The following is a 22,355-nucleotide window of genomic DNA, read 5'->3' as shown; positions in this document are numbered from 1 at the left end:
ATCACTCTTTGACAGAGAAAGTTACACATTTATAAAACTAAAGCCACAGCATTGAGGTATGGCACTTAAAGTGGTGTCAAACTGCATTAATTCTGCAATGTAGATCAGGCATGGGTAAACTTGGGCCCTCCAGGTGTTTTGGACTTCAACTCCCACAATTCCTAACAGCCTGCTGGCTGTGAGAGAAGCCTGTGTGTTAGGAAGGACTTAATCTGTGAGAGAAGCCTCTGTGAGAGGTAGGTCTTAGTCTGTGAGAGAAGTCTCTGTGTTAGGAAGGACTTAATCTAAGAGAGAAGCCTCTGTGAGAGGTAGGTCTTAGTCTGTGAGAGAAGCCTGTGTGTTAGGAAGGACTTAATCTATGAGAGAAGCCTCTGTGAGAGGTAGGTCTTAGTCTGTGAGAGAAGCCTGTGTGTTAGGAAGGACTTAATCTGTGAGAGAAGCCTCTGTGAGAGGTAGGTCTTAGTCTGTGAGAGAAGCCTGTGTGTTAGGAAGGACTTAATCTATGAGAGAAGCCTCTGTGAGAGGTAGGTCTTAGTCTGTGAGAGAAGCCTGTGTGTTAGGAAGGACTTGATCTGTGAGAGAAGCCTCTGTGAGAGGTAGGTCTTAGTCTGTGAGAGAAGTCTCTGTGTTAGGAAGGACTTAATTTATGAGAGAAGCCTCTGTGAGAGGTAGGTCTTAGTCTGTGAGAGAAGCCTGTGTGTTAGGAAGGGCTTAATCTATGAGAGAAGCCTCTGTGAGAGGTAGATCTTAGTCTATGAGAGAAGCCTCTGTGTTAGGAAGGACTTAATCTGAGAGAGAAGCCTCTGTGAGAGGCAGGTCTTAGTCTGTGAGAGAAGCCTCTGTGTGAAGTAGACCTTTGTGAGAGAAGCCTCTGTGTGAGGTCGGCCTTAGTCTGTGAGAAGGCCTCAGAGTATGAGAAGGCCTGGTTTGAGAAGCTTCAGTGAAAGTCCAAAACACCTGGAGGGCCCAATTTTGCCCACGCCTGAGGTAGATGCATCACCAGTTGCATTTCTCTTACCTGGCTGAGTCCCAGGTGTTTGTTGACATTCTCTGAAAGGTAGATCATGTCTCCTTCTTCAGTCAGGACCATCAGGAAGCCATCCAAGGCCTTCAGGTAATAACCATCGACCTGTTCTTCTGCCTCCGCTTCGTCCCTCCATTCGCCTGTTTTGCAGGGAGAGAACAACAGAACTGTTTACGTTTAATCCTGTTTTAGTGTTTGCATATTTGCATAAATAAGCATCATCATCATCATCATACCATGGAGATACAACATATACTTCCAAGTATAGAATCGTAGAACTGGAAGGGCAACTCAATCCAACCATCTTCCAAGCAGGAGGACACAATCCATGTCAGAAATATTACAAATTAACTAGGTATTTTTAATTACAAAAATGTGAGTCAACCACTGAAAGGGTTAAATGGGTGCAATGACTCAGGAAAAGGTGCAGCTTCATATAAGCAGGTGTGCCTGTAGCTTAGTAGGATTTTCTGTTAGTTTGCCTCAGTGAGAGGTAGGCCTTAGTCTGTGAGAGAAATCTCTGTGTGAGGTAGGCTTTAGTCTGTGAGAGAAATCTCTGAGGTAGGCCTTAGTCTGTGAGAGAAATCTCTGTGTGAGGTAGGACCTAGTCTGTGAGATAAGCTTCTGCATGAGGTAGGCCTTAGTCTGTGAGAGAAGCCTCTATGTGAGGTAGGCATTAGTCTTTGAGAGAAGTGTCTGTGTGAGATAGGCCTTAATCTGTGAGAGAAGGCCTCACTGTGTGAGGTAGTCATTAGTATATCTGTGTGAGGTAGGCCTAAGTCTGTGAGAGAAGCTTCAGTGTGAGGTAGGCCTTAGTCTGTGAGAGAAACCTCTGTGTGAGGTAGGCCTAAGTCTGTGAGAGAAGCCTCTGTGTGAGGTAGGCCTTAGTCTGTGAGAGAAGCCTCTGTGTGAGGTAGGCCTTAGTCTGTGAAAGAAGCCTCTGAGAGAGGTGAGCCTTAGTCTGTAAGAGAAGGCTCTGTGTGTGGTAGGCCTTAGTCTGTGAGAGAAGGCCTTACAGTGTGAGGGAGTCCTTTGTATATGAGAGAAGCTTCAGTGTGAGGTAGGCTTTAGACTGTGAGAGAAGCCTCTGTGTGAGGTAGGCCTTAGTCTGTGAGAGAAGCCCCTGTGTGAGGTAGGCCTTAGTCTGTGAAAGAAGCCTCTGAGAGACGTGGGCCTTAGTCTGTGAGAGAAGCCTCAGTGTGCAATTTGAATCCATAGCTCCATTGTGTCCTAGAACAGATTCCACCTGTTAACTTATTTTCCCTCCAGAAAGGAGGCAAGTGGAAGTGGAGACCCATCACTCACCGGAGTTCAACATTTTGTGCATTCTCAGGTAGCTGATAGTCAAGCGCATGATGGATGCCTTGTCTAGGTGGGCGCTGACCCCCCGGGCAAAGGGCAAGGTATGCGCCAGCTGGTAGAAGACTTCCGTCTCTTTGCTGCGCCGGCATCGTGCCGCGTCTCGCGACTTCTCCTTCCGGATTTCGGTGGTTGACCTGCAAAGGTAAAAAGGGAATGGTCATTCCACAGATATATAAACCCTTTTTCCTAGTTCCAACAGACCTCACTACCTTTGAGGATGCTTGTCATAGATGCAGGCGAAACGTCAGGAGAGAATGCCTCTAGACCATGGCCATATAGCCCGAAAAAACCTACAACAACCCAGTAATTCCGGCCATGAAAGCCTTCGACAATACAATAATAGAAACAATTGATTACCCGCTTCTCCTAGTGTTATTGGCATTGTGTTCCAAAATGCACACTTTTCCTAGCTTTGAGCCAGAGAGAAGGAAACCATAGCCTTACTTATAAAAGAATTAAGGAACTGCCACTCAAAAAATCATTCTTTGTGATATGCCCATTATAAACTCTGCTGTCGAAAGAACCCATGGCATGCTTTCAAAGCAGTCTTTGTCAATTGACATAGAACTGTAGAAGGGGGAAATGCGGGCATTGCCACCCAGATACAAATTCTGCACCCACCCTCATGAAATTTCCTTTATTTCCCAAATTCCCAGCATTGCAAAAAGAGAAAGCCTGGCAAGCATCCACATCCACAACTTTTCTATTTGCTGTGTTTGCTATTCCGTGGGTCGCTTTGCTTGGTCCTTTCCTTGAGATGCCAAAAGTTTTGTTTGTAAGTGATCAAAAACGGAGCTTGGAGTGACTGCAAAGCTAGAAACTACAGGTAACCAGGATCCCAAAGTTCAAAAACAAGACTCCACTTCTCACCCATCAGCCCTCTGCCATTTTACTCCATAGCTCTTCCATCTGATGTCCTTTGAGGCCCTGGACTTTCTCTATCTTTCTCTATCTTTAGCACAACAGGTTAACCACCAGCTGCAGTCAGAGGTGGCCCTAGGTAATTTTCAACGGTAAGCAAACAGTATTTTGCCCCCCCCCCCCCCCCACCAATCACTGATATATATTTTCTGTTTGTCGTGGGAGTTCTGTGTGCCATGTTTGGTTCAATTCCATCATTGGTGGAGTTCAGAATGCTCTTTGATTGTAGGTGAACTATACATCCCAGTAACTACACTTGCCGCACTTGCTCCCTTGCCTGGCCCGCTTTGGGTCCGGAGGCGTGCCTGAAGACCCCGACGTGTGCACCAGAAGTCACCTCTTCTCCTGACTTTCTCCTCAGCCATTGGAACCAAGAGAGAGAGAGAGAGAGAGGTGGAGATGCCCACCTTTCCTGGAGGTAGGCGCACGGATTGGGGAGAGCAGAGGAGGCGGGTGGAGCACCGAGGGATCGGGAAAGGGAGCCGGTCATGGGGAAGGGATCAAAAGCGGAGAACGATTGAGCGCTGGCTCTGCTTGCGCACCCGGTGGCCGGGTGGAGCAGGAACGAGAGGGGCTAGGCGAGGCTCAAGGGCCCGGCCCCTTTGGGAAGGGGATCGCCCGGCAGCGAGGCAAGAAAGCCGAGGCTCCCCCCGGACTGCTAGGGCTGTTGTGAGCTGAGGAGGTGCTCCTCAAGTGGCGGTCGAGAGGCATTTACAGAGGTGCCTCTGCGCCCCTGGCAAAAAAAGAGTTCTGCGACCGCTTACTTCGCGTAATGGGCGAGCCGCCCCTGGCTGCAGTAAATCTTGCCAACCAAAAGGTTGACAGTTTGAAGCCTAGGCAGGGTGAGCTCCTGGCCTTTAGCCCAGCTTCTGCCTACCTAGCAGTTTCAAAAACAGCAATGTGAGTAGATAAATAGGTACCGCTTAAGCGAGGAGGCAAAGGCACCCATAAAGAAATGCCGGTGATTTTATCGGCAGGGAAAGTGGAGCAACAGCACCCCCCATGGACAGAATCAAGCACAGCCTCCAAGATGCCGAAGATGGGAAAGCCCATATATATACCTCTATCTATATACTATTGTCTGTCTTGTCAGTGTATAACTGCATTGAATGTTTGCCGTAGATGCATTCTGTGATCTGCTCCCCTTTGAGGTGAGAAGGACGGAATATAAATACTGTAAATAAATAAATAAGATATATCTTCTTGAGTTTCCATAAGTTTGGCAGGACATCCCTGACCCAGACACCCACGATAACCTGCAGCAACACGCTCCCATACCTTGCAGGCAACGTTTGGGAAATAATATGAACACATGCTCCGTGATCTGCAGAGAGAACGCCCATAGGTTTCCTATAAATGCATTGCCACCTCCCACAACTCAGAGAAAAGACAAAGCAACGAATAGGAAACAATACAGAATGTGTTGCCGTGAGTTTTCCGGGCTGTATGGCCATGTTCCAGAAGCATTCTCTCCTGACGTTTCACCCACATCTATGGCAGGCATCCTCAGAGGTTGAGGGGTCTGTTGGAAACTAGGCAAGTGTGGTTTATATCTCTGTGGAATGATGTCCAGGGTGAGAGAAAGAACTCTTGTCTGCTTGAGGCTTTAAACAGAGGCTGGATGGCCATCTGTCAGGGGTGATTTAAATTCAATATTCCTGCTTCTTGGCAGGGGGTTGGACTGGATGGCCCATGAGGTCTCTTCCAACTCTTTGATTCTATGATTCGATGATTCTATGAATGTTGCAATTGGCCAGCTTGATTAGCATTTAATGGCCTTGCAGCTTCAAAGCCTGGCTGGCTGCTGCCTAGGGGAATCCGTTGTTGGGAGGTGTTAACTGGCCCTGATTGAGTCTTGTCTGCATGGTATACGGTAGACTCCTTCAGAGGTGAGAGGAGTCTACCATATACCATGAAGCTGTGGACAAGAATATATAGGGACTACATAGGGACCACCAAATGCATCACCCAAACACGAACCAAGGAACATGAAAGGCACCAGAGAAGTCAGCCATAGCAGAGCACCGGATGAACCAACCTGGACACAGCATTTTATTTGAGAACACAGAAATGCTAGACTATTCTCACAACCACGATGTCAGACTACACAGAGAAGCCACTGAAATCCACAAGCATGTGGACACTTGCAACAGGAAGGAGGAAACCATGAAAATGAACACAATCTGGGTACCAATATTTAAAAAAACTTTATAATCACGACAGTAAATGAAAAGCAACATCAGAATACAGGGGAATTCCAGACAGGAAACACTCAAGGCCAGCTAACACCTCCCAACAAAGGATTCCCCTGGGCAGGAAATAGGCTTTGAAGCTGCAAAGCCATTCCTCACCATCCCCGAGGATGCCTGGGTGAAATGTCAGGAGAGAATGCTTCTGGAACATGGCCATACAGCTCGGAAAACTCACAGCAACCCAGTGATTCCGGCTGTGAATGCTTTCGACAATACAATAATACAGAATGTGTTTTTTATGGCAACAGAAATCCTACAAAATGGAGAAACTTCCCCACCTCTTGTGACGTGAAAGGCGAGAAATTATACTCCAAAGTATCGCCTTCTTCTGTTCTCGGAACTAGGCTTATTTGTTATTATTATACTTCCTCCATCTTTCTGTGACATTAACACACAGGAAAAGGATGCAGCCTCCAGGCAATGCCATACAACTTTTGGAGACCAACAACAACATAGGAACGGACCGCTGGAAAAAAATAGGAAGCCTTGAGGTTGCGATGCTTTAAAAAAACTCGTCCGATGTTATCTTCAAAGCCCCACAACTCTACAAGAAAGATCCAAAAGAAATGTGCAAACTTTGAAGCACCGAAACGCACCAAATTCTACAAGATCCCTTCCCAAACATCTCTGCAAAGAACTCCAATGCCTATCCAGATCCAGGGATATAGTCAAGTTCCTCTGTGATACCAAATGCTTGCCAGGATCTAACCTAAGGTGAAATCTCATGCAACGTTTGAACATCACTGTTGTAATGCTGTCAAAAACTGATCCAAGACCCGCAAGTCTACAAGAAAGATCCAAAGGAAATTCGGAAGCTTTGGAGCACCAAAATGCACCAAATTCTACAAGATCCCTTCCCAAACGTCTCCGCAAAGAACTCCAATGTCTATCCAGATCCAGGCATATAGTCTATGATCCCAAACGCTTGCAAGGATCTAGCCCAAAGTGAAATCTCATGCAACATTTGGAAATCACAGTTGCAATGCTGTAAAAAAACTCATCCAAGACCCGCAAGTCTACAAGAAAGATCCAAAGGAAATCCGTAAGTTTGGAGCACCGAAACACACCAAATTCTACAAGATCCCTTCCCAAACGTCTCTGCAAAGAACTCCAATGTCTATCTAGATCCAGGGATATAGTCAAGTTCCTTTATGATCCCAAATGCTTGCAAAGATCTAGCCCAAAGTGAAATCTCATGCAATGTTTGGAGATCACGGTTGCAATGCTGTTAAAAACTCATCCAAGACCTGCAAGTCTACAAGAAAGATCCAAAGGAAATCTGTAAGTTCTGGAGTACCGAAGTGCACCAAATTCTACAAGAGCCCTTCCCAAAAGTCTCTGCAAAGAACTCCAATGTCTATCCAGATCCAGGGATATAGTCAAGCTCCTTTATAATCCCAAATGCTTGCAAAGATCTAGCCTAAGATGAAATCTCTTGCAATGTTTGGAGATCACCGGCAACATTGGAACAACATTTGGACACCTACCGGCTGTTAGGAATTGTGGGAATTGAAGTCCAAAACACCTGGAGGGCCAAAGTTTGCCCATGTCTGATGCTAGACCCTATCCAAGGCTATATACAAAGCCCCACAGGTCAATAAGAAAAATCCAAAAATAAATCCGCAAACTTGGAAGCACTAAAGTGTACCAAATTCCAGAAGACACCTTCCTAGAAATGCCAATGGAGATGTTCCAATTCAAAACCTCCAAAGCATGCCGGGACCGCACCTGTGCCACCTCCTGCTCCTCTGCCGCCTCCGTCTCCGTCTCATACCCGGCGCCCGGCTCTCTCTGAACCCAAACAGGGCTCCACCAGTCCTCCGACGGCTCCTTCCCACCATCCCTCCCTCTCTTCCCGGTCCCGTTACGGGTACAGGCTGTTCCATTTCTGTCCCTTGGCTCCCTGCCCATCTCTCCGGGCCTCCGGGTTGCGGCGTGCTTTTTTGGCCCCGAGGTATAACACGGTGCCTTATCTGCTCTCCTTTGACTCCTGGGGCAAAAGTTCACCCAGAAGTCATGGCCAAGGTCCAGGTGGGCCACAGGGTCAGCAGACATGGCTGGCAGAGGAGGAGACCGCATTGGGAGCCACGTGCGTGCAGCCGGCGCACATGCGCAAAGGCAGGAACACCACTGTAAACAATCCCACATGAAGAACCGGAGCCACAGAATCCTAGAGCTCGAATCCATCACCGAACCCCTTTGTGCCATGAAGGAAAACATCATCAAAGCAGTCCCGACAGATGGCCATCCAGCTCCAACCCCAAAGGCACAGGCAAAACCCTCCCAACAGATGGCCATGCAGCCTCTGCTTCTAAACCTCCACCACAATCGGGTACAACCCCTTGGCTCATAGATACATAAATAGATGATAGAATCATATATTGATAGAGTTGGAAAAGAGTTCCAAAGATCACCCAGATGACAGAATTATAGACTGATTGAGTTGGAGGGGGTCCTCCAAAGGTCACAACAGTCCAACCCTAAAGACACAGGCAAAACCCTCCTGACAGATGGCCATGCAGCCTCTGCTTCTAAACCTCCACCACAATCAAGTATGACTTCTTGGCTCATAGATGCATAAATAGACGGATATAATCATAGACTGATTGAGTGGGAAGGTCACCCAGTCCAAGCCCGAAGACACAGGAAAAACCCTCCCGACAGATGACCATGCAGCTTCTACCATGCAGCTTCTACTCTAACTATGATTCTAAAACTCTAATTATGATTCCTTGGCTCTTAGGTACATAAATAGACGGATATAATCATAGACTGATTGAGTTGGAAGGTCACACAGTCCAAGCCCGAAGACACAGGCAAAACCCTCCTGACAGATGGCCATGCAGCCTCTGCTTCTAAACCTCCACCACAATCAAGTAAGACCCCTTGGCTCATAGATACATAAATCAATGATAGAATCATAGATTGATTGAGTTGGAAGGGTACTCCAAAGGTCACCCAGTCCAACCCCGAAGAATCATAGATTGATTGAGTTGGAAAGAGACTAGTCCAACCCCAAGGACACAGGCAAAACCCTCCCGACAGATGGCCATCCAGCCTCTGCTTCTAAACCTCTACCACAATCAAGTATGACTTCTTGGCTCATAGATACATAAATAGATGGATATAATCATAAACTGATTGAGTTGGAAGGGGATTCCAAAGATCACCCAGTCCAATCCCAAAGACACAGGCAAAACCCTACCGACAGATGACCATGCAGCTTCTGCTTCTAAACGTCTACCACAATCAACTATGATTCCTTGGCTCATAGATACATAAATAGATGATAGAATCATTGATTGATAGAGTTGGAAGAGAGTTCCAAAGATCACCCAGTCCAACCCTGAAGGCACAGGTAAAACCTTCCCAACAGATGACTATGCAGACTCTGCTTCTAAATCTCCACCACAATCAAGTAAGACTCCTTGGCTCATAGATACATAAATAAACAGATATAATCATAGAATCACTGAGCTGGAAGGGGACTCCAAAGGTCACCCAGTCCAATCCCAAAGACACAGGCAAAACCCTCCTGACAGATGGCCAAGCAGCCTCTGCTTCTAAACCTCCACCACAATCAAGTAAGACTCTTTGGCGCATAGATATGTAAGCAGATGATAGAATCATAGATTGACTGAGTTGGAAGGAGACTCCTAAGGTCACCCAGTCCAGCCCTGAAGGCACAGGCAAAACCCTCTTGGCAGATGGCCATGCAGCCTCTGCTTCTAAATCTCCACCACAATCAAGTAAGACGCCTTGGCTCATAGATACATAAAAGAATCGTAGATTGACTGAGTTGGAAAGAGACCCAGTCCAATCCCAAAGACACAGGCAAAACCCTCCTGACAGATGACTATGCAGACTCTGCTTCTAAACCTCCACCACAATCAAGTAAGACCCCTTGGCTCATAGATACATAAAATAATCGTAGATTGATTGAGTTGGAAAGAGACCCAGTCCAAGCCCGAAGACACAGGCAAAACCCTCCTGACAGATGGCCATGCAGCCTCTGCTTCTAAACCTCCACCACAATCAAGTAAGACTTCTTGGATCATAGATACCTAAATAGATAGATATAATCATAGATTGACTGAGTTAAAAGGGGGCTCTAAAGGCCACTCAGTCCAACCCCAAAGACACAGGCAAAACCCTCCTGACAGATGGCCATGCAGCCTCTGCTTCTAAACCTCCACCACAATCAAGCAATATTTTTAATAGTTTTGTGCATGGGACAAAATATGTGTGCCTTGACCCATCAGAAAGCAAAGGTGTCACTGCCTCAGCCACCAATGCAGATGGTTTTGGAGAAGTCGCGTTTTTGCATCAGGGATGTTCAACTTGCATTGTCTGCACTGACTCATAGCAGTTCCTTTATACAGAGGACTTTCCCAGGGACCTAAATTTAGGCGACATCTTTTCCTCAAAGCATCTTCGGAGCGGGCGACTGAGAAATAAGATGCAGATGAAGTACTTAACCCAGTTTCCCTTGACCCAAATCCTTCCTGTGCATTTCAAGGCCTGAGCTTAAAACGAAACTGCAACGTACCTAATAGTAAGGTATGTGATAAGACACACTCACTGCATATGTTTGGGTTTTGTAGTTAACTGCTGTCAAAATCCAAGGTTTTGGAAACAGTTTGAATCCTAGAGACCCCAAGGGCCATCCAGTCCAACTCCAGATAGAAAGACACCACCAAAGCCCTCCCAACAAATGGCCAACCAGCCTCTGCTTAAAAACCTCCAGAGAAGGAGACTCTACTACACCCCTACTACACTGGAAGCCAAAACCAAGGTCACAACAACATATGTTATAGAACTCCAATATGCTGATGACAATGTTGTCTGTGCGCATTCAGAAGAAGACCTACAAGCCACAGAAGCATACGAGAAGCTCGGCCTGTCACTGAACATCGAGAAAACCAAAGTGCTCTTCCAGCAGTCACCAACCAATCCCTCTCCAATGCCAGAGATACAGATTAATGGTGTAACATTAGAAAATGTTGACCATTTCCGCTCCCTTGGCAGCCACCTCTCCACAAAAGTCAACATTGACACTGAAATACAACACCGCCTGAGCTCTGCGAGTGCAGCATTTTTCTGAATGAAGCAGAGAGTGTTTGAGGATTGGGACATCCGTAGGGAGAGCAAGGTACTTGTTTATAAAGCCACTGTCCTCCCAACTCTGCTGTATGCCTGCAAAACGTGGACTGTCTACAGACCCTGACAGGCTTGTGCCAGAGTCTTTGCAGTTCGATCTTTAAATCCTCATATTGTGTCAGCTTTTACAGTTGTTTTTTATTATTATTACTAGCCATCCCCTGCCACACGTTGCTGTGACCCACATGGGGGTTCTGTGTGGGAGGTTTGGCCCAATTCTATCGTTGGTGGGGTTCAGAATGCTCTGTGTTTGTAGGTGAACTACACATCCAAGCAACTACAACTTACAAATTTCAAAATTCTGTTCTCCCCAACCTCCACCAATGTTCACATTTGGGCATATTGAGTATTCGTGTAGAGTTTGGTCCAGATCCATCATTGTTTGAGTCCACAGTGATCTCTGAGTGTAGGTGAACTACAACACCCAAACTCAAGGTCATGTCCACCAAACCCTTCTAGTGTTTTCTGTTGGTCATGGGAGAACTGTGTGCCAAGTTTGGTTCAATTCCATCGTTGGTGGGGTTCAGAATGCTCTTTGATTGTAGGTGAACTATACATCCCAGCAATTACAACTCCTAAATGACAAAAATCATTTTTTTTTTGAGTGAAGGCCATACATTGGGTTGTTAGGTGTCTTATGTCCACATTTGGTGTCAATTCGTCCAGTGGTTTTTGAGTTCTGTTAATCCCACAAATGAACATTATATTTTTATTTATATAGATTATTATTATTATTATTATTATTATTATCTATCTGGAGGATGGGGTTGGACTGGATGGCCCTTGGAGTCCCTTCCAACTTTAGGATTCTATGTGATGCACTTGCATTCCACTCTCTATCACACAATAAATAGTTTTGCCGTACTGCCATGAAGGGAATGAACGTACCATATTATTATTATTATTATTATTTTTGTCTGGAGGATGGGGTTGGACTGGATGGCCCTTGGGTTCTCTTGCAAAAAGGTCTCTCAAATCACAAAGGTAGCTTTGAGCGTGGACAAAGAGAGACATGCCGTGTGTCCCTAATTTGGGGGAGGTTTGCCGCAAGACGTGGGGCCCCCAAATCCAAGGCAGGGGTGGCTGCGTCTGTTCACTCTGTCGCACCGCTCTGATAAGAGCCGACGACGCACAAGCGCACGTGCGCCACCAAAGCCTCTTGCCCCGAATCAAGCATCTCTGACGTCAGTTTCCTTCCTCCGCTGAGAATATCTCGGCTCCACACATGCAGCGTGTTACCAGCCGGCGACTTGATGCTACATGCACAAACCGCCCACTTGCTCCCCTTGCGAGCGCAAAACTGGGAAGACGTGGCGGGGGCGGCAGTGGCAGAGAGACCGTGGAAAAGGGCCGTGCGATTTTCTCCTGCATCCCTCCGCCATCAGCCAACTATCATGAGTTTCCCAACAAGACAGAGTTGTTGTTATGATGTCAAACCCTGGTGACCCTCTTCAACAAGGACAGCGAGACTTCTTGAAAAAATTCTAACATCGTAATATCTTATGGCAATCCCAAAGCCCATCCAGTCCAACCCTTGTCTAAGGTGCAGGAAGGCACAACTAAACCTCTCCTGAAAGAGGCCCATCCAAGTTCTATTCAATGATCTCCAAAGATGGAGAACTCATCGGCCGCTAATGTAGTCCGTTTCACTCCCAAACAAAGTTTAAGTGGGATCTCTTTGCTTGGAATCTGAGTCTACTTCTCTATAAGTTTTTAAGCAGAGGCAGGATGGCCATCTGTCGGGAGGGCTTGGATTGTCTATTATTGCATGGTTGGACTGGATGGCCCTTATGGCAACGTTTCTCAAACGGGGGTCGGGGTCCCTGGGAAAGTTGTGGGGGGCAAAGACCATCAGAAACCACAGTATTTTTTGTTGGTCATGGGGATTCTGTGTGGGAAGTTTGGCCAAATTCTATCATTGTAGGTGAACTATAACTCCAAAACTCAAGGTCAGTCCTTGCCAAACCCTTCCAATATTTTCTCTTGGTTATGGGAGTTCTGTGTGCCAAGTTTGGTTCAATTCCATCATTGTTGGGGTTCAGAATGCTCTTTGATTGTAGGTGAACTATAAATCCCACCAACTACAAATCCCAAATGTCAAGGTCTATTTTCCCCAAACTCCACCAGTGTTCACATTTGAGTATATTGAGTATCCCTGCCAAGTTTGGTCCAGACCCATCATTGTCCGAGTCCACAATGCTCTCTGGATGCAGGTGAACTACAACTCCCAAATTCAAGGTCTATTTCCCCCAGTGTTCGCATTTGAGTATATTGAGTATCCATGCCAAGTTTGGTCCAGACCCATCATTGTCCGAATCCACAATGCTCTCTGGATGTAGGTGAACTACAACTCCCAAACACAAGGTCAATGCCCCTTCCAGTATTTTCTGTCGGTCATGGGAGTTCTGTGTGACCAAGTTTGGTTCAATTCCATCGTTGGTGGAGTTCAGAATGCTCTTTGATTGTAGGTGAACTATAAATCCCAGCAACTACAACTCCCAAATGTCAAGGTCTATTTTCCCCAAACTCCAACAGTATTCACATTTGGGCATATTGAATATTCATGCCAGGTTTGGTCCAGGTCAATTATTGTTTGAGTCCACAGTGCTCTCTGGATGCAGGTGAACTACAACTCCAAAACTCAAGGTCAATGCCCAGTGATCCCTTCCAGTATTTTTTATGGGTCATGGGAGTTCTGTGTGACCAAGTTTGGTTCAATTCCATTGTTGATGGAGTTCAGAATTCTCTTGGATTGGAGGTGAACTATAAATCCCAGCAACTACAACTCCTAAATTACAAAATCAATCCTTCTCCCAACCCCACCAGTATTCAAATTTGGGCGTATTGGGTATTTATGCCAAATTTGGTCCACTGAATGAAAATACATCCTGCATATCAGATATTTACATGACGATTCATAACAGTAGCAAAATTACAGTTGTGAATTAGCAACGAAAATAATGTTATGGTTGGGGGTCAGCACAACCTGAGGAACTGAATTGAGGGGACGCGGCATTAGGAAGGTTGAGAACCACTGCCTTAGGGTCTCTTTCAAGTCTACGGTTCTCTTACATTCTAGTTCAAACTACAAGAGAGGAGATTCCATCTGAACATGAGGAAGAACTTCCTGACTGTGAGAGCCATTCAGCAGTGGAACTCTCTGCCCTGGAGTGTGGTGGAGTCTCCTTCTTTGAAAGTTTTTAAACAGAGGCTGGATGGCCATCTGTCAGGGGTGCTTTGAATGCAATATTCCTGTTTCTTGGCAGAATGGGGTTGGACTGGATGGCCCATGAGGTCTCTTCCCACTCTTTGATTCTATGATTCTAGTCTTTGGGCATTTCTGCATTCTGTGCTTATCAAACTTTTTGAGTTTGGGACAGGCAATTTTTTTTTTGCCAACGTGCCGGAGTCTGGTAGCCAACGTCTCAGCGACTGGCATTTCGAGGAACGTTGCTCTACGTGACAGATATTTAAAGAAGGCTCCCGTATCATCTCTCAATCCCTTAAGACGTTAAGTAGCTAATCCATCTTTCTATCCATCCATAAGACAAGGTTGGCACAAAATTCAGGGCGTTGACATCTATCCTTCACTTGACACCCAACCCATATATTTGCCGGAAGGTCCATCAATACAAGGAAGATTATTTGGATGGTGTATATGTGCCTTCAAATTGTCTGTCGATCTATGCCAACCCCATGAATCCATAGGGCAGTGGTTCTCAACCTTCCTAATACCGCGACCCCTTATCACAGTTCCTGAGGTTGTGGTGACCCCCAACCACAACATTATTTCCATTGCTCCTTCATAACTCTAATTTTGCTACTGTTATGAATCGTAATGTAAATATCCGATATGCAGGATGTATTTTCATTCACTGGACCCAATTTGGCACAAATACCCAAAATGCCCAAATTTGAATATTGGTGGGGTTGAGTTGATTTTGTCATTTGGGAGTTGTAGTTGCTGCAAATCGCCTACAATCAAAGAGCATTCTGAACTCCACCAACGATGCAACTGAACCCAACTTGGCACACAGAACTCCCATGACCAACAGAAAACACTGGAAGGGTATGGTGGGCATTGATCTTGGGTTTTGGAGTTATAGTTCACCTACATCCAGAGAGCACGGTAGACTCCAACAATAATGGATCTAGATGAAAACCCTATGATGAAAATGCCTCCAGAACATGACCATATAGCCCGAAAAAACCTACAACAACCCAATAATGAATCTGGACTAAACTTGGCATGAATATTCAATATGCACAAATGTGAATACTGTTGGAGTTTGGGGAAAATAGACCTTGACATTTGGGAGTTGTAGTATATGTGCTATCATCTATCCATCTATCTACCTATCCATCTATCTACCTATCCATCTATCTACCTATCCATTTATCTCTCCATCTACCTATCCATCTACCTATCCATCTATCTATCCATCCATCGATCCATCCATCCATCCATCTATCTACTTACCTATCCATCTATCTACCTATCAATCTAACAATCTACCTATCCATCTATCAATACATCCATCTACATACCTACCATCTATCCATCCATCTACCTATCCATCTACCTATCCATTTATCTCTCCATCTACCTATCCATCCATCCGCCTACCTACCTATCCATCTATCTACCTATCAATCTAACGCTCTACCTATCCATCTATCAATCCATCTACATACCTACCATCTATCCATCTATCTACCTATCCATCCATCTATCTATCTATCTACTTACCTATCCATCTATCTACCTATCAATCTAACGATCTACCTATCCAACTATCAATCCATTCATCTACATACCTACCATCTATCCATCCATCTACCTATCCATCTATCTACCTATCCATTTATCTCTCCATCTACCTATCCATCCATCCATCCACCTACCTACCTATCTATCTACTTACCTATCTATCTATCTACCTATCAATCTAACAATCTACCTATTCATCTATCAATACATCCATCTACATACCTACCATCTATCCATCCATCTACCTATCCATCCATCTACCTATCCATCTATCAATCCATCTACCTTTCCACTTAAGCAGCTGAGGGGGAAAAGGAAGGGGCCTGAGGCTGTTAGGAATGGTGGGAGTTGGAGTCCAAATCACCTGGAAGGCCCAAGTTTGCCCATGTCTGTTCTATAGGCTATGTTTCAAAGGAAGGACCTGCCCAAACCACCTCTTGAGTATTCCTTGCTTACGAAAATGTATGAAATTCATGGCCATCGCCTTAAGTCAACATGAGACATGAAGGCACGTCCGCATATACAAAGCAGCAATGGGTTGGTTCTCCTTTGAACCCCATAACAATGTCCAGACCCACCCCGACTGTACACAACGAGCCCCACGTCCGCTGCAAAGTTCAGTCTCGCTTGGAGATGGGTCATAGTTTCTCCTCCAAATGCCCCACTATACCCACTTCCACAACAATGCCCAGACCCACCCCAATTGTAAACTATAGGCCCCACGTGCATTGCAATGCTCAATCTTGCTTGGCAATATGTCACACTTTCTCTACCAAATGCTCCACTATCCCCACTTCCACCTCACCTGTGGCTAATCCCGAAGCGCAGAGAAAGAAAGGCATTTAACACATGCTCAATGGCATTGCAAAGTTCCTAAGACACGGGGAATTAATGGTGCCCAAAACTCCAAGCAATTCCAACTGCGTGACTGTAGTGTTTTGAGAAAAGTTAATCCCATTGCCATCCTTTTTAGGACATAACTCTCTTTGATGTACCTTGGTTCCTGCGGCCATTATGTTCATGCTCATGGCACCATCTCCTTTATGCTTTCAATCGTTCCAAGGATAGGGTCAAAGTCTGGTGTCCCAAAAGCATGGCAACTCCAATTATACCAATATGGCATTTTTAAGAAATCTTATTGCCACCTCTTTTAGAAACACACCCCCTTCCAACATACCCAGATTCTCATTACATGTATGCTCAAAGGCACCATCTTTATGTGCCCAAAGTTGTATTTCTATCACTAGATCAGTGCTTCTCAATCTTCCTAATGCTTCGACCCATTAATACAGTTCCTCTTGTTGTGGTGACCCCCAACCATAACATTATTTTCGTTGCTACTTCATAACTGTAAATTTGCTACTGTTATGAATCGTAATGGAAATATCTGATATGCAGGGTGTATTTTCATTTACTGGGCCCAATTTGGCACAAATACCCAATATGCCCAAATCTGAATATTGTTTAGTTTGGGGGGGATTGATTTTGTCATTTGGGAGTTGTAGTTGCTGGGGTGTATAGTTTGCCTACAATCAAAGAGCATTTCGAACTCCACCAACGATGGATTGAATCAAACTTGGTACATAGAACTCCCATGACCAAGAGAAAATACTGGAAAGATTTGGTGGGCATTGACCTTGAGTTTGGGAGTTGTAGTTCACCTATATCCAGAAAGCACTGTGAACAATGATGAATCTGAATCAAACTTGGCACGAATATTCAATACGCCCAAATGGGAACACTGGTGGAATTTGGGGGAAATAGACCTTGACATTTGGGAGTTGTATTTGCTGGGATTTATAATTCACCTACAATCAAAGAGCATTCTGACCTCCACCAACAATGGGATTGAACCAAACTTTGCATACAGATCTCCCATGACCAATAGAAAATACTGGAAGGGTTACGGTGCATTGACCTTGAGTTTTGGAGTTGTAGTTCACCTAAATCCAGACAGCACTGTGGACTCAAACTCAAACTCCAGTGATTGATCTGGATCAAACTTGGCATGAATACTCAATATGCCCAAATGTGAATACTGGTGGAGTTTTGGGAAAATAGACCTTGACATTTGGGAGTTGTAGTTGCTGGGATTTATAGTTCACCTACAATCAGAGCTTTCCGAACTCCACCAACGATGGGATTGAACCAAACTTGGCACACAGAACTCCCATGACCAACAGCATATACTGGGTTTGGTGGGCATTGACCTTGAGTTTGAGAGTTGTAGTTCACCTACACCCAGAGAGCACTGTGAACTCAAACAATGATGGATCTGACCCAAACTTGGCACAAATACTCAATATACGCAAATGTGAACTTTGGTGGAGTTTGGGGAAATAGACTTGACATTTGGGAGTTGTAGTTGCTGGTATTTATAGTTCACCTACAATCAAAGAGCATTGGGAACCCCACCAATGATGGAATTGGGCCAAACTTATATCTTTATTTATTTGCCCTCCTTGAGTCCCCTTTCTCTACTCCGAAGGTGATTCAAGGAGGCTTTACATATAGGCAACTATTCAAAGCCTTTGGACAAACTTCCCACAGGACCAACAGAAAATACTGTGTTTTCTGATGGTTTTTGGTGACCCCTCTGAAGCCCCATCGTGACCCCCAACTTGAGAAATGCTGTTCTACAGTCTAAGGATAGGGCCAAAATAACAACAACAACAAGAATAAGTAGTAATAGTAGTAGTAGTTGTTGTCAAGTTTAAAATGATGGTTCCCCAAAAACATGGTGACCGCAACTGCACCAAGATGCATTGTCGAAGGCTTTCATGGCCAGAATCACTGGGTTGTTGTAGGTTTTTTTGGGCTATATGGCCATGGTCTAGAGGCATTCTCTCCTAACATTTCGCCTGCATCTATGGCAAGCATCCTTAGAGGTAGTGAGGTCTGTTGGAACTAGGCCTGTGGTGTTTTGAAAGTCCTTTTGGCTGCGAGAAATTGTGGGATGGTATCTGTGTCTCTGCAGTGTAGAAGGAAAGTCAGGGAGCACAGTAGATGGCATTTCTCAAAATCTTATTGCCCACAATATATTATTTCCCACGGACGCAGGTTCCCATTGCCATGACAAGCAGTCCCCCAGGTTGTGAACAAGATGGGTCGTTTGTAAGTTGGATGTTTGCAACTCGGGGACAGCCTGTGCATTCCCAATTCCAAGGCAAACCGATGCTGCATGGCACCTCAGCTGTGCACAGCCGGCTTGGCTTCCTTCTCCTCCGGCATCCAGCCCGCTGAGCTCTCCCCGCCTACCCATTCACAGATGGAAACCCCTTCACATTGCTGTTGTGTGTGTGTCGGTGTGTGTGTCACTCAGCTCTTTCCCCCTCCCAAGCAGGAACCGCACGTGCTCCTGGCAATGCCTTTGGCTGTTCCGTCCATCTCCGTCCAGGACACTGTGTACTGTAGACGGGGCCCGGTGCCAAGAGCTCATCGCTGGAGGAGAAGGAGGAGGAGGAGGAGGAGGGCGGCCAGGGAAAGGCAAGGCATGGCTCTCTTTCTGAGGTGCCGAGAAGGAAAATAGGCCTCCAGATACAGGACCCAGCCTTCCCCAAACACACCTTTGGCATCGCCACCCCAAAATAAAAACAGGTGCCAACCTTTGAGAACGTCGGAGACGCACTCGCATTCCAATAAGGAATTTTACCATACCGCTAAGTCCTATCAGCAGCGGATATTATTTAGCTTGGAGAAGAGAAGGTTCAGAAAGGACCTTATTTAAAAATATTTGGAAGTATATCATAGAATCAAAGAGTTGGGCCATCCAGTCCAACCCCATTCTGCCAAGAAGCAGGAATATTGCATTCAAATCACCCCTGACAGATGGCCATCCAGCCTCTGTTTAAAAGCTTCCCAAGAAGAAGCCTCCACCACACTCCGGGGCAGAGAGTTCCACTGCTGAACGGCTCTCACAGTCAGGAAGTTCTTCCTCATGTACAGATGGAATCTCCTCTCTTGTAGTTTGAAGCCATTATTTCGTGTCCTAGTCTCCAGAGAAGCAGAAAACAAGCTTGCTCCCTCCTCCCTGTGGCTTCCTCTCACATATTTATCCATGGCTATCATATCTCCTCTCAGCCTTCTCTTCTTCAGGCTAAACATGCCCAGCTCCTTAAGCCGCTCCTCATAGGGCTTGTTCTCCAGACCCTTGATCATTTTAGTCGCCCTCCTCTGGACACATTCCAGCTTGTCAATATCTCTCTTGAATTGTGGTGCCCAGAATTGGACACAATATTCCAGGTGTGGTCTAACCAAGGCAGAATAGAGCATGGGGAGCATGACTTCCCTAGATCTAGACACTAGGCTCCTATTGATGCAGGCCAAAATCCCATTGGCATTTTTATCCTATTGAGGAAGGGGCTGTTCTAGAGCAGCAATGAGCAAACTTTGGTCCTCCACTACTACTTCTCTGGAGGATGAGGTTGGACTGGATGACCTTTTGGGGTCTCTTCCAACTCCCACAATTCCTAACACATTACTACTACTACTACTACTACTACTACTTCTCTGGAGGATGAGGTTGGACTGGATGACCTTTTGGGGTCTCTTCCAACTTTAGGATTCCATGTGACGCACATGCATTCCACTCTCCATAGCTCAATAAATAGTTGTACCATACCACCATGAAGGGAATGTATGTACCATATTATTATTATTATTACTATTATTATTACTTGTCTGGAGGATGGGGTTAGACTGGATGGCCTTTGGGGTCTCTTCCAACTTTAGGATTCCATGTGATGCACGTGCATTGAACTCTCCATAGCTCAATAAACAGTTTTACCGTACCACTACGAAGGGAATGTATGGATCATATTATTATTATTACTATTACTATTATCTCTCTGGAGGATGGGGTTGGACTGGATGACCTTTTGGGATCTCTTCCGGCTTTAGGATTCCATGTGGCACATGTGCATTCCACTCTCAATACCCCAATAAATAGTTGTACTATACCACCATGAAGGGAATGTATATACCATATTATTATTATTATTATTATTATTATTGTTATTATTATTATCTCTCTGGAGGATGGGGTTGGACTGGATGGCCTTTGGGGTCTCTTCTAGCCTTAGGATTCCATGTGACGCACTTGCATTCCACTCTCCATCGCTCAATAAACAGTTCTACCATACCACCATGAAGGGAATGTATGTACCATATTATTATTATTACTATTATCTCTATGGAGGATGGGGTTGGACTGGATGGCCTTTGGGGTCTCTTCCAACTTTAGGATTCCATGTGACGCACTTGCATTCAACTCTCCATAGCCCAATAAATACTTTGACCGTGCCACCATGAAGGAAATGCATATACCTTATTATGATTATTATTATTGACACAAAAGCACAGTATGTCACTAATAATAATAATAATAATAATAATAATAATAATAAGGTATAATTATTACTACTACTACCACTACTATTATTACCACCTTTCATTACTTTATTCCCCACCACATCTCCAGTTTGTCTGCCATTCCTTCCACATTATTATTACCATCATCATCATCATCATCATAATCTGTATGGAAGATGGGGTTGGACTAGATGGCCCTTGGGGTTTCCTCCATGTGACGTATGTGCATTCCACTCTTCATAGTCCAATAAATAGTTTTATTGTACCACCATGAAGAGAATGCATGCATCATATTATTATTATTATTATTATTATTATTATTATTATTACCTTTCCTTACTTTATTCCCTTCCACCTCTACTATTAATTTCTTTGCCATTCCTCCCAAATGTGGGCATTTTGGAAAGGGTGGATTCATCCTAACGAGTCAGAGAATCCTAGTATTCTAGGGCCACCCAGTCCAACTGTTTGAATCACAGAATCCTAGAGTTGGAAGAGACTCCAAGGGCCATCCAGTCCAACCCCTTGCAGGAAGACACAATCAAAGCACCCCCGATAGATGGCCATCCACTTTTTCATCCACTGAATTGGTGTTGACACCAGAACGGAGAAATAGAAGAGCAGATGGGGAGCGTCTACCAACCCAACCCCATTCTGTTTGCGGAGCTTCCTTCCCACGCGAGGGCCTCTTTCCCTCTGGGTTGGGTGGGAACGCGATGTTCTTGGCAAAGTGCCGAATTCCCCACCCCATAGCTTTACATCGCTATATTATTTATTGTGTACATTAAGGGGGGAGGGAGGGTTAGGCCACCTTTTTTTCACCTGGCGCACTAAAGCACACCGTGCTTTTCCTCGATCCGTCGGATAGGATTTCAACCCTGAAATCCCAGCATTGACGTTTGCAAAACGCTGTCCGTGCTCAGCCTCAACGTTGCGCCCATTTCACAGATAGCGATGGAACAATGAGTAGTCCGAAAACTTCAATGACGTAGCAACTGTCCACAAACTCAAATCTCCTTCCCTCTGAAGGTGCATATCCGCACTTATTTCATGTGAACTTGCACTGTAGGACATTGTGGAATCAGTTACCATGGAATTATTGTTGTTGCTGTTTTATTTCTTACCTGCCTCTCCTTATGGCTCATAAATCAGTATAGAAATAATTAATAATAATAATAATAATGTAGACTCTGCAAGGAAGCAGATGAAACAATAGATCACCTCCTAAGCTGCTGCAAGAAGATCATGCAGACGGACTCCAAGCAGAGGCACAACACCATTGCTCAGATGATTCATTGAAACTTGTGCCACAAATACCATCTGCCTGCAACAAAGAACTGGTGGGATCACAAGCCGGAAAAAGTTACAGAGAATGAATACGCCAAACTCCTCTGGGACTTCCAAATTCAGACAGACAGAGTTCTGGAGCACAACACTCCTGACCTCACGATCGTGTTGAAAAACAAAGTATGGATCGTGGATGTTGCAATCCCAG

The 22,355-nt window shown here is 45.2% G+C and overlaps 1 protein-coding gene across 3 annotated transcripts in view; it reads right to left on the bottom strand.

Annotated features, from left to right (window-relative positions):
- LOC132781947 (hypoxia-inducible factor 3-alpha) overlaps positions 1-22,355 on the bottom strand; it is an 86,673-nt gene that overhangs the window by 32,746 nt on the left and 31,572 nt on the right. For 2 of the 3 annotated variants that reach the window (XM_067462109.1, XM_067462110.1), the window contains exons 2-3: positions 2,330-2,520; positions 1,019-1,164 (exon numbers count right to left, since the gene is read on the bottom strand). In XM_067462109.1, the coding sequence (XP_067318210.1) occupies positions 1,019-1,164; positions 2,330-2,520 (337 nt within the window). Of the gene's footprint in view, positions 1-1,018; positions 1,165-2,329; positions 2,521-7,287; positions 7,379-22,355 lie in introns of those variants that run through there. The other variant, XM_067462108.1, reaches the window with a different exon arrangement.

Source organism: Anolis sagrei, chromosome Y, assembly GCF_037176765.1.
Source record: "Anolis sagrei isolate rAnoSag1 chromosome Y, rAnoSag1.mat, whole genome shotgun sequence".
NCBI classification, from domain to species: domain Eukaryota; kingdom Metazoa; phylum Chordata; class Lepidosauria; order Squamata; family Dactyloidae; genus Anolis; species Anolis sagrei.
The sequence above is the reverse complement of the archived record's forward strand: the minus strand, read 5'-3'. Positions and strand labels throughout refer to the sequence as shown.